At 38.8% G+C, this 13,522-nt stretch overlaps 1 protein-coding gene across 3 annotated transcripts in view; it reads left to right on the top strand.

Moving 5' to 3' along the window:
- Positions 1 to 13,522, top strand: part of gpc6a (glypican 6a) — a 219,991-nt gene that overhangs the window by 14,789 nt on the left and 191,680 nt on the right. For all 3 annotated transcript variants that reach the window (XM_034109780.2, XM_034109771.2, XM_034109789.1), the window contains exon 2: positions 10,392 to 10,550. In XM_034109780.2, coding sequence (XP_033965671.1) covers positions 10,392 to 10,550 — 159 coding nt within the window. The remainder of the gene's footprint in view (positions 1 to 10,391; positions 10,551 to 13,522) is intronic.

Genomic DNA, 13,522 nt, shown 5'->3' with positions numbered 1-13,522 from the left:
TTTATAAATGCTGGCAAGAGTGGTCAAGGGATGTACCAGATGGCATGGCCCATATGCAATTTGCCCTTTGGCCAGGTAGACTAATGAATCCTTTTGGGAGTTAATCACACTGTCTGGCAACAGACCCTTCATGGGCATCGAACCTACTCTTTTCCCACAGCTGTCCTGATTCTGGCACTTTCACATTTCCCTGTAACATATGTTGGTAGTTATGGGGATGGAGGTGAAAAAAACTCTCTTTAGCATTTTAATTCTCCCGAGTAGATTGTAAACTAGTGCAATTACTATTACTATGACTCAGATAAGTGTGAAATGGAAGAGGTTTTTGAAGGTATTGGACGGTCCAACAAACATTTCTGTTGTAGTAGTTAGAGTAAACTGGCCCCTTTACGGCCCGTCCACACAGCGGCGTGCGTTGACGCTTGCCGGCGGGCGTGTCTGAAACTCGACCAACAACCAATCACATGAATCTCCCGCCACTGACACACAAGCAGCGGTTTGATTGGCTAGAGCTTGTACTGGCATATGATTCGATTGGCTGACGCTTCTGTCGACGCGTCAAAAGTTGAAGATTGCTCAACTTTTGCAGTGAGCCACGCCAGCAACGCTCCGCGTCGCTTCCCACAATGCAGTTCGGCGAAAAGTGACGTCACCCCATTCAAAGCTAATGGTGAAGCGTCAACACACGTCGCTGTGTGGACGGGCCGTTACAATGACAATGGAAGCAAAGATATTTGGAAACAAGCTCTGTGCCTCAAAATGCAATTGGAACACGAGGATATAATGAAGATTTATGAAAGTAAAATGTATTTCATGAAGCAGAAGCTTGTGACTATTTCCAAAGTCTCAGTTTGTTGTTGGAAAAGAACAGCACAGAAATGAAGTCTAGCTCAGGGGCTTCTTCATTCTCCACCCTGTGGCGGATGTTATTTTGCTGAAAGGTTTGTCGATTTATTTTTGATATAAATATATGAGTATTTCTTTCCTGCTAGTTTCTAAACTTCAGCTTTTCAGAGTAAGAGGCATTAACACCCTTCTATTTTTATTACTGTATAAATCTTCACTTAACTTGATCTACCATGTTGAAGTGTTGGCCTTAGGACGTCCTAAACTTCAGCTTTGAAGCTTCTCATGCCTTCTCCTTTGAAGCCTTATCATGCATTGGCAAAGTAACTGAGTCCAATCGTTGTTCTTCTCAGTGCTTTGTGAATATTGAGGTCCCAAACCTTAGCGCAACAACACATAATACACTGACCCACCTGCCAGGCTGCCATTTAGCAAACAAAACAAGAACGATTTTTGAGAAAACACATGGGTTTTATGTAGAGATGTCCCGATCCGATCACGTGATCGGGGATCGGAGCCGATCACGTGATTTTCAAAAGATCGGGGATCGGGAGAAAAAAATCGGGGATCGGGATTTTTTTCTTTTTTTTATAAAATATTTTTTTTTTATTTAATGTTACAAAACAAAAATGACCATGTTCACGTCTTAAAGTCATCCTGAGGACTTAGTTTTGGTTTAAATTACACAACATCATGTATGTGTTGCTTTCTTTGGGCTTGTTTTCATAAACCTGGTTGCTTATTTCTCTGAAATCTGGCAACAGAGTGGGCGCAGTGTCTAATAGTAGCAGTAAGCTATCGAGAGGCTACGTTCAGCTGGTGACTCGGGAGTCGGGACAGAGAAAATGTCAGGAGTTTGGAAGTATTATAAAATTGAAAGCGAAGGCAGTGTAACAGCCAGATGCAATGTTTGCAAGGCAGAGGTTCCGCGTGGTGGAAAGAACAGAGCTACGTTCAACACGACCAATCTAATACGCTACCTGAGAAACAAACACCAACAACAACACGGCGAGTACACAGCGGCCACTCAGGTAACGGCACTGAAACAACCAACACTTTCAGAGACTTTTAAAAGGAAAGAGAAACTGCCCCAGAACAGTGAAAAGGCCAACACAATAACAGCCAAGATAGCTGAATTCATCGCGTTGGATGACCAGCCGTTATCTGTTACCTTTTTTTTCTCTTAATGCATTGCATAAAGATCGGATCGGGAAAAATCGGTATCGGCATATTGTCAAAATCAAATGATCGGAATCGGATCGGGAGCAAAAAAAGGTGATCGGGACATCCCTAGTTTTATGTCCATGTGCCCAACGGTCCACCCTCTACTTTACTCAAAGTGTTTTGCTTTGAATTGAACCAATGTTCCCCTGGAAAAAATATATTTCACCCCTTTCTTCTTTATGTAATGGAAGGCAACTTATAGTACAGCAACATGGCTCAAGTTTCGGTCAGCAGGCCATCATGTCCTCCAAACCCTCTGCCTCTTGCAATACCTAATGCCACATGAGAGTTTGTTCAGAGAAATACAACATTGTAGGTAGCGTGCTTCCAGTACTTAAAACGAAGATAAAATAATAATAACTTAATGAACCCACTTTCTCCAGTGGGATTGTCTTATCTTAGTTTATTAAAATAAACAATGAATGTCCTACCTTTTTATCCTTCTGTAATAGATGAACAACCACTGAGTTATTCTCTGGAGTGCACTAATGTAGTGTATCTCATACACTGTCAATTAGTTTCATGGAAATAGGCCTTTCAGAGAGATTTTAGGCAAGGCAAGTTTATTTATATAGCACCTTTCAGCACATGGCAATTCAAAGTGCTTTGCAAATGAAAATAAAATACATTTAAGAATAAATACAGCAGAAACACATTATTATTATAGAAACACATTATAAAATGGCATTTAAAAACAGGCATTAAAAAGCAAAGATAATAAAATGAACCCAACAGGTATAACATACATGGATAAAAGCCATTCTGCAGTTTGAATTTGAACAACTCATCCAAATGCAGCGTCAAAAAGATACGTTTTTAGTCTGGATTTAAAAGTATAAAGAGCTGACCTGCAGGATTCAGGGAGTTTGTTCCAGATGGTCGGGGCATAAAAGCTAAATGCTGCTTCTCCATGTTTAGCTCTGACTCTTCTAACAGAGAGCAGACCCGTCCCAGAAGACCTGAGACTCCTGGATGGTTCATATTTTTGCAGGAGATCGTTAATATAATTTGGTCCTAAACCATTTAGTGCTTTAAAAACCAGCAGCAGTACTTTATAATCTATTCTTTGACAGACTGGAAGCCAGTGTAAAGACTTCAGAACTGGACTGATGTGATCCACTTTCTTAGTGTTAGTGAGGACTCGAGCAGCGGCGTTCTGAATCAGCTGCAGCTTTCTAATAGATTTTTTAGTGAGACCTGTGAAGACACCATTGCAGTAGTCGAGTCTACTGAAGATAAAAACATGGACAAGTTTTTCCAAATCCTGCTGTCAATTTAAATAACAACAAAATCCAGAACATGCTGACGCAAACCAAAAACGATTTCATATTTTTTTGGAAGTCATCTTACTATTAATCATATTGATCGGACAGTTTTGTACTGAATCGGCTTTTACCAAAAAGAGGCAAACAAATAACCTCCATGGCCTTCCCCCACTGTGATGCATCTGAGGTACATTTAAATTGTAAATCTTACCAGGGCATCTGCTGCAACTGTTGAACTCTAACATCACTTGCTGTCTAATAAACTGTAGGCTCTGCTGTCTATTTGAATTAACCACTTTCAGAGATGTGCCATCCTTTACGCCTATATATTAGACATGACTGCTGCTGCCTGCGTGTGAACCTCAAAGTAGTACATGCTTCTCTACCATCAAGGGATACGAGGCCAAGGGGAACTGAAGCCGAATACAATGCAACTGTCGAGAATAAAGCAAAGCACATGAAGTTATTTTCTCTTTAATCTCTGCATGATCATACCTCCAGGTCCATCCTGTCTCCGATAGTGACCTATATATACTCCGTCCTGACGTTGTTATTTAGAGCAGATCAGACTATCTGCGGTTAAACATATGTGTCGTACTTAATAATCTTAAAGTAACATTCATAATGGGTTTGGGAAATGTCTTTGTCTGAAGGCAGCTGTCTATGTGGCTGATGCATGTTTCAGTGGGCCATTTCATCCTTACCAATTTTCACCTAATTACAATGCTACGCTTCAATCATATTTCGCAGTCCATGAAGATTGTGATCCAGAGGAGCCAAACACATCTGCGCATCAAAGAAAGTGAACACAACTACTGATGTGTGATTGCATTTGTAAGCCACACCATTTCTTATGCTTCAATCCTTTGTGATTAGGACACATTTATACTAAAGCCAGAACATTTCACTGTAAAATCCCAGAAGATTAGCATTTGTTCTTAATTACCTAGCTTCTGTAATTACATACATTAAAATCTGTGATCAGCTTGTTCTGAAAGGGAGAGATCTGCAGCAGTGCCTTCTGACATCTGTGATCAAGGCAGCTACAAGCAGAGAGTGGTACATTAACAAGCTGGTCTGGGTTAAAGACATCAGTGGAATCCTTTACACATGTTTTTTTCACAGTGATTGCATAACTATTTCCTCATAAGTCATAGATAAACCTGTGAGTAAATAATTCATTATGAATGTGTGTGTGCTGGTCTGTCTTTGCGATCAATGAATTTGTGATCAGGTTAGGAGTGTTATGAATCATGAATGTGGAAACATGTGCCAGATCTAATGTTTAAGATACAGCTGTGTTGTTTTACATCTAAATGGAAGCAGTCTTTTCTCTTTATGGAGAACCTGATGTGACACTTGTATCCTCTTTAATATATTAGCACTTCTGTCAGTGTTGTCACCCCGAGCTTGCATACAGTGTGTGCCTCTCTGCTGCTCACGCAATTAAAACCAACTTTCTGCTCTCCCTTTCATCCTTCGCCTGTTTGTCAAAGGCTTACAGACGAGGCATGTTACAAAATGGGTGGTACCCAAGCCTTTTTAGAAATGTGCAAAGATTAGAAAAAACATTTTGACGGATGGAACGTAGATGAGGACTGTTTTTTGAGTTCCCAATTGAACCTTTTCACCTGCAGCCATTGGTTTTGTTAGGAACAAATCATTTTCCTCCCACCTCCTCTACAGCTCTGATTTTTCATGATCCTTTACTTAAGCTTTGGTCTTTTTCACCTGCAGTAACTGCAATATTGTATTATTAAGGTGGGCGTTTAAACGGATCTATTGGAGTTGTTATTTTTCTCAGTAATTACAATTCCAAATATAATGTTTTATATAACTTCAATGTTGATAGTTATCTATTTTGAAGGAGCTTCATTGTATATACATTCCTCACATATGGATATGTCTATAGTTCAGCAACAGTATTTAGTGGCTTTAAAACACATTTTCTCTATTTAAAATCACAATGTGTCATACTGCTTTGACAGAGATTGTAATTGAGTTTAGCTGGCTGTTAAATTTGATTTATTTCATTTAAATGATCTTTATTCATGAAGGCAAATCATACATTTGTAAAATGTATTTACAATTGGTTTGTTTACTTCCTCTTTGTTAGTGTATTTTAAAGCAACTCCACTTCCTACACATACAGACATCCCTGGCTTGATGTTTTGTCCACTCCTACGTCTCCATTTCCGTTGGCATGGATTGAGTCTTATAAGTTTAACAGCTTGAGAGAGTCTGAGCAGAACTGTGTGATCTCACAGGCATACAGTGTATTGACAGCTCAGTTTCAAATTCCATCTTGGGTGCAAAGCAGCCAACTAGAACGGGACAGATATGGTCTCGTGAGCCACAATCCCATCTAGATTTGGGGACGATTGTTCCCCAAGTTCACCAAGGTAGGTGTTTGTGTTTGTATTGGTTTGGAACACAGGGCTCACAATGTGGAAAGACACTGGACAAATCTGCAGGAAAGTTTATTTGTTGAATACTTTTGTCGTGTATTATTTAGGCCTTACTGCTATTTATATTCTGCTCTTCGTTTATGTGTCTGCATTGTGGAAAGCAGCCAGGAAAAACACATTTGAGCAAAGAGGAGAAGGAATAATGTGACAACATCATAAACGTGCAGCTCACAATCCAGCCATGCCTTCTGCACACAACATCCTATGTTATCGTCGTTAATGTAACAGCAGCATCACCTTTTTCAAACTGTTGAAGCTGGATATGTCAAAGTATTTGTTTATACAAAAACGAGACTGAAAGTGGAACAGAGGGGTGTACAAGCTATGAAAGCTAAAAGCACCAGGATTTCCTTTCAGCTGTCATTTTCACCTAAGGACAGTTCTGCCTTTTTATTGATTTCTGTTCTATTTCTTTTTCTGCAACCTTTAGTGGCCAACAGTGGTTCTACGTTCTTCAACAAGTTAAGTCAATTTGTAGTCTCAACAGAAACTTCAAATTGAAATTGACTTACTTCAGAGTTGCAGGGCTTCCTATTGCAGCAAGTAAATGTCATTGATATCAAGTTATCCATCATTATGCCAATAAAGCATCCACTCTTGTAGCAAACTTTTTCTTTGGCATTGTTTCAAACACTGCAATCTTAAATCCTGGGCAACGCGGTCAACACTGCTGAAATTAGCTGTTTACTTTGGCATTTGTCAACTAATTGAAGCGTGCCTTGAAACTGACCCCAAGTCAAGCCTTCCCCAGGGTCATGTGTGTTTCCCATTTACATTCGGGTCTCTTAGTATTTGGTCACTAATCTTATTTATCCTATTATTAGGCTTGACATTATTTATATTAATTAAACCTATGATCGTTTCCCCTTCATGCGAAGCGTCTTGTGAATTCACTGTGTTTCAGAATGTGCTATATTATGAAATACATTCATTATTGTTAAACAGTGAAACAGTGACAGGATCATCGCCTGAGAAGATAAACAGAGATTTATAAAAACATCTTCCTCATGATTTTTTTTAATAATACCCCGATACAACACTTACCATAAGCTGTGTACACTGCACAATGTGGTTTTCTCTGCAGGCATGTGTTAAACTGATCACAGCTTGGAATAAAGATCATCACAGTGTTGCGTCTCCGCGGAGTGGAAACAATGTGTGACAGTTGAGGAATGCATTGCTAAGTGCATTGCTAAAATATTACAGCATTGTTGTTAAGTGGAGGAACAAAAGAGTCTTAAAGAATCAAACAAATGGAAATCAACTTGTGCATTTCATCTTATTTTGTTTTTATAGCGAGCTTTGTTCTCGGTGGCCAGAAGGCTTGTGCATACTCTGGAGACAATGGGTTGGTGTTGAGCTGTTGATGGTGCACCTCATTACTGTGGCCTGGCTCCTCTCTAAGGACTGATTAAGGATTAAGCACATTTGAGAGTACCAACACGTACATACTGCATCCTCCTTGTTTCATTAGCCAAGCACAGCTCCTTCATCTATACCTTACTGTATATGCATGCAGAACACCAGTGGGAATGTCAGTGCCTGCATTGTATAGTAGGATCCATACAAAACAAGTCTCACATTCTGAGTCTATTGTGCACCCATCCACCCCCGGTGCAGCGACAGCCACTTCGTGTGTCTTTTTCTCAGAAGTTGAGAGATAGAAAGAGAACGACTCAATCGTGTCATGCAACTGCTGTCCAGACCTGTTTTTTTCTTCTATTCTTTACCTCTGATAATGACATCGTATCCTCTCAGACATAGAGCAGCAGAGGAGAGATAATACAGAGAGTATATGGCAGTCAAATTGCTCTATTTGTACGATTCAGTAAGGAGTCGCAGACTGGGTGATTTTCTTTCCCAAAGATTTGTAAAACTGCTGCCTTTCCAAACAACTTTAGCATTTTGCTGCCCAGGAATGCAAACGGTTAAAACATAATATTATGACCAGCTTAGTTTTATTGTTTATACAGTAACCTCAATCACATCCATTGTTTGTTTATTTTTTAAACGTTTTTTAACTGTCTCATCTTCTGACGAATAGTCATTGACGGAGCCCTCAAGACCCTTTAAACCCAACGTATTGAAAGTACAGGAAAATAAAACTATTTTGAGTATAGACACAGCTTAGGCAGTGATTTGATTGTTTTTAAAGTGTATGTATAAGCTTGGCATATTTATATTTTAATTATTTATCACATTCATCCTTGCAGATAGCTTTGTGAGTTTTGCTGGTATTGTCTGTGAAGAGCCTCAGCAAAGGTTTCTGCTCTCCCCAGATTTTCGGTTTGTTTTAAGTCTTCATGCTATGTCACTTATTGAACTATTAACTCTTGTCCTAAACCCATCCTGGTGTGTGTACTGTACATTTTCTCAAGCAAAGGTTTGCCAGCACCCACACAATGTTGCTACCAAAATCTGCTTTATCTGGCTCAAATAATCATTCTCTCTATGCTCAAATGTCTCTCTCTGATAGTGAAAAGCACACCTGCCTGGTGCTGCTTCACTTAGAGGTAAAGATGGTGTTTGATGCATGAATGGTAAGTGCATGGTTTGTGTCTGATAGTGCTGTGCATTACGGCTGATATTATAATTTAATCATCAATCTTTCCTTTATGTAATTCATCCCCTTTTTACACGAAGAGAACACTCCACATATGTGAGGCTAACCGTTTATTTTTAATGTGAGGTCATTACTGATTACTGCCTTTAAAAAGTTGAAGCCAAATAAATACTGTTTTACATTTTCTATCTTTCTATATAATGACTACTTTACATTCTGGTTCTGATTCATACCCTTACTTATTTGTTTACTCTATATATATATCGTTCACTCTTTATTTGGTCTAATAGGTGTATGAGTTCAATAGTTGTAATTATCCTTGGAGAAACCACTCAACTTGTAGGCTTTTTAAAAGACTTAAAGGTGGGGTAGGTAAGTTTCAGAAACCGGCTCGAGTGCACTAACATTTGAAAGTACACAGCCGAAAAGAATCCGCCCCTTCCTTCAGACTTCCTTACAGAGCACCTCCTCCAACACACACGAACGCGCACATGACGTCAGCAGACGGGTGAAAGTGGCCGCCTGTTGCTGGCGAGTCATTGAAGTACTGCTGCAATGCACGCCCAATGACGGCACGCCCAATGACGGCACGCCCAATGAGGGCACGCCCAATGAGGGCACGAGATACATTTGTGCGTGCACGAGATGGAAGGCTGACAGACAGGGCGGCAATCCGTTTAGCCGGCCTGGTCGTGCTTTTTACAGTATTACGGCTTCCACAGATGACATTTTTTTATGGATTTTTTGTCAAAGCGCTTAAGATATTCATTGCTATCGGATGTTAAGAGCATTCCATGGAATATAACAAAAAGTGTATCTCGAGCCGGTTTCTGAAACTTACCTACCCTACCTTTAAATAGGATTGTGAAACTCTCAATGCAATTCATCTCTGATGAGTCCTTTCTCGGAACACGCACACTAGTTCACCAGAAGAATTTCACAATGTTTCTTTTTACATTTTATATTGAAACATTAAAAGCTCATAATGTACAAACATGTGAGAGTTTAAGAGAGTATGCAAAACATAATAGTGTTAAATAAATCACATAAATTGTGACTCACCCGTATTGGTACCTGGCTTTGCATACGATGATGTGTTGAAATACTTTTTATTGGAAACTACATTTGAAAGCAAGTTAGGTGAGGCGGCCAGTCCTGAGTAAACCTCCAAAAAAATGCTTGCTGTTGAGATTGTTTTAATTGTTTCCAGATGGCAGCTGAAGTCTCAGTGGTGGAGATCTCACAACCTCAGCATATACAATTAACAACAAGTAACAACATACAGTACATTTGTATTACATTCGGGGTTAACTACTTGTTTACACTAAGCTTGCTGCAAGCACTGGAGTCCACTTGCTGTGATTATAATATTCAAAGATTTCTTCTAAAGGCTGCGCTAATAAATATAAATAGTGTTTAATATTAACCGTGTATCAAATGAGGGTGATGAGTGTCGTGTGAAGGATTGAGAACCAAGAGAAGATTATCACCCCATGATGTTTTGGCATCACAGATCTCATTTGCTTTGATTTAAGCTTTGCTCTGGTAACTTCACTGTACACTAAACTGTACCTGATCAGCACCAACAAGAAGACATACACAGTAATCAAGTCGCTGGCACATATAGTGGAGCTATTAGCACTCAAGGATGTATTTCTTTCAGGAGTAATACAGAGCTAAAAGAAGAGTGAACTTTGTCACTTACGGTGGCCAGAGACATGACTCTAAATGGACACTGATGATGCTTTGTGTGTACGCAGTGTGTGATGCCAGGTCAATGTGTCTACAATCTGCTGTGCTTACCCCCCTCCCCCCCATGTTTCTTTCTGTATCACATGATAGCAGCGTACCGACAAATGTTCTTCTTTAACATTTGCTGCGGTCTGTCCCTCTTTGATAGCTTTGAGAGTCCCAAAATCACTGGAAAGTTGTGATCAAAGACTCAGCTCAGCCTTGGAAAAAGCAAATCCTGTGGCAGTGATGTGTGTGTTAAAAGAAAGCCCTCCATGTGTCTGTCTCCCTCAGGTGAGCACCTGCGTGTCTGTCCTCAGGGATACACCTGCTGCACATCTGAGATGGAGGACAAACTCCACCAGCAGAGCAAACTGGAGTTTGAGAACTTGGTCAAGAACAGCAGCCACAACATGAGGACGACGTTTGTCTCCAGGCATCAAAAGTTTGATGGTGAGTGAAATGTATCTCTTCGACATGTAAGAATTACATTTTTGTCCCGGGCACCGTTACTTTAAATAAATGTATTCAAGACAAGTGCTATCAATCTTGTTATATCTGATTAGCTTTTCTATATTTAAAAATAACTTAAAACAACAAGTAAAGATACAGCAGAGCATTCCTTTTTATTATAGATTTTAGCCCTCTTCTTCTTAACTTTTTCGATACATTTTGGGAATAGTTTTCTTTCTCTTGTCATACCAGCTATTTTCTTAAAACCTATAGATCTGTCTAACTAGCTATCTATATTTTTCTGACAGACATAGAATTGATGCTTTTCTTGAGTGACCGATGGGAGCATTGCTCAGTATATTTGTGCGTTGTACTTGGCGTCCCCAAAGGGCCACTGTGAATTAGCTCTCATACCGACAGAACAAGAGTCCTGCTAATGTGGCTTTGTGGGGAATTAATGTTTTTTGCGTTCTGTATGCTTGAATGCAAACCTGTATGTAAGCCTTAAGTCATGTTGCACGTTGCAAGTTTATTTATATAGCACTTTTCTGTACGCGACAATTCAAAGTGCTTAGATCAAGGTTCTACAGTTTCTTCAATCCCCTTATATTTCAGTCAATCTGTTCATATTCTTGTCTAGGGCTCGCTCTCCTGATAATGAGTCAGTTGGTGCATTTGCATCAATTGATGTTACCAACAAAACACTTACTTGAAGGTAAATATTTCATACATGAAGTTTAAATAAAGACCAGCTCTGACACGCTTTAACAGAAGATGCTATGAGCCTTTTTCTGCCCCTCAGTCATCTGTGATTCTGTGAAAAAAATATCTATGTGCAGATGGTGGGAATGGGAATGCAGGCCCTTTAATAAGGAAAAAGAGATAACAATGAATGATGAATAAGGACATATTTCTTTGGTGCTTGGCAAACCGCATGTCTAAATCCACTCATTTTTTCCCTTTATGAGATATCAAGTGTGTTACAAGTAAACCAAAAGATCTGACTACCGGGACCAGAAAGGATATGGCTGGAATAAGAGAGATGGACATTTTGCCTGGCCAAAAAGCATCAAAAATAATTTTTCTTTCAGGGTGTAAGTGCTGGGTGGTAAATGATCCATCTGTCAGGTTGGCAGTCAACTGCGGACAATACCTGCTCGTCCCTGGAATACAGTAGAGTAGGGTTATCTCAATTCCAATATTAGTCAGTAAAACAAATGAACATAGGTTGAGTGGCTGATAAAAGATTTGAGTTTTTAATGGAAATATTCTTAAAAAAGTACAGTATGTCTTATCCAAATATAAATGTCGACCCATGCATTTGAATTATAAACGTTGTCATCCATTTTTATGACAATGTGATGTCATCATTTATACATTAAACATGTGTCAGAATCAGCTCACACATTTATGTTAATACAAACAAAACGTAATGTGGATGGACAGGATCAGACTTTGGTTTGTTGTGCATGCAAGGTTAGAGATGTACCAAGCAAGTCCTAAGGTAGGCATACTTTAACGGACTGTTTTGGCTAAAATCATATTCATAACTTCCTGCTAATGCAATGAAAAGGGAAACTTAGGTTTGAAATTGGATATAAAATGTCTCCTCCCTTTACTCGTGAGAAAGTATTAGGGTAGAAACCTAATGCTTTCATCAGTGGCAGGTCATGTGAGCTGTCACCAATTAATACCCTACGTAACATGATTGAAATTCAAACCTGTCTGTTGTTTGGTTAAAGTGATCTGTGTAGCCGTTTTCCGTACTGGTCCAAAGATTGCTTTGTGTGGGAAGAAGCTTCACTCTGTAACACTACTAGTGTCTGTAGTTCCCACCGCTCCAACTCACTCGCTGTTTTTCTGTAGCTGATCATGTCACGACAAATTCAGTCACATTCTGCAATTAAACTTTCATTCACATTATATCATTCATTTAAGCTTTCTTAGCTTAATATTTTAGAGCCGGTCCCTTTTTAGCATTTTTATCAAGAAGCTCATGAAAAAATAAGCCATGTCAGATTAAATAGGTTACAACTGTAAATGCAATGTGTCACATATATATTAAATTGGCTTTCAAAACAGATAAGAACAGGATCAAATTTAGTATCAGGCCATAATAAATGTTAAAGGACTTAGATTTGGATCAGGATCAAACTTGAACAGCGCTTTCTTGTATTATTTAATGTATTATTCTGTGACCTATTATTGTTATTATATGATTGTATTATTGTTTATTTATTTACTTTTTACTGTTGGCCGTCTACTAATGACACTATGACAACCACTTAACCACATTTTATTTTATTCGAGCAATCCTAATGAAATCTTCATTTCACCACACAACAAAAGATGACAGGATTGAGTCTTTTTAGAGTCGAGATAATAATCTACTTTAAAGATTATGTTTTGCAAGGCATCATTACACATGGGTTTAAAACATTTTTTAAATACTTTTTCACAGCAGAGTGATGTTAGCACTAGGGAATCTAGAATTCTACAGAAAAAGCAAAGAGGTTCCAGCACACCATATTTTACATTTCCTCAAAGAAATGTGTGGGAGTAAGGTGCTCATTTAAACCCAAACTCTTCAAGTTGTAAATGACTGGTTTCAGTATGTTTTCTCTCTCACTTGAAGCTGGAATGAAGGCAAGAAATTGTACTGTTGTTTTTGTTATCATACAGAAGTTCACTGCTGGCAGCACAATACACAAATACATTAAATAGAAACACAGTTAAACATTTATGTCTTAAAAATACATTTGTTTTTATTAAAATAAAAAATCTTAATAAACTTCTTTAAGACCATTTTGTGTACACAGGAATTATGAAAACTAATAACTATCACATAAAAAAGGTTCAACAGTGTTTCAGAAAATCCTTTAATCAGTAGCTTTAGGTTATGCAATCATTGCCAGTTTGTTTGAATCGAGCAGTAAAAACTGGTATCTGCCTATTCCTACGTTGAGAGCACC

This window comes from Pseudochaenichthys georgianus, chromosome 3 (genome assembly GCF_902827115.2).
Source record: "Pseudochaenichthys georgianus chromosome 3, fPseGeo1.2, whole genome shotgun sequence".
NCBI classification, from domain to species: Eukaryota; Metazoa; Chordata; class Actinopteri; order Perciformes; family Channichthyidae; genus Pseudochaenichthys; species Pseudochaenichthys georgianus.
Note: the sequence above shows the minus strand (reverse complement) of the source record. Positions and strands in the feature narration are given on the sequence as shown.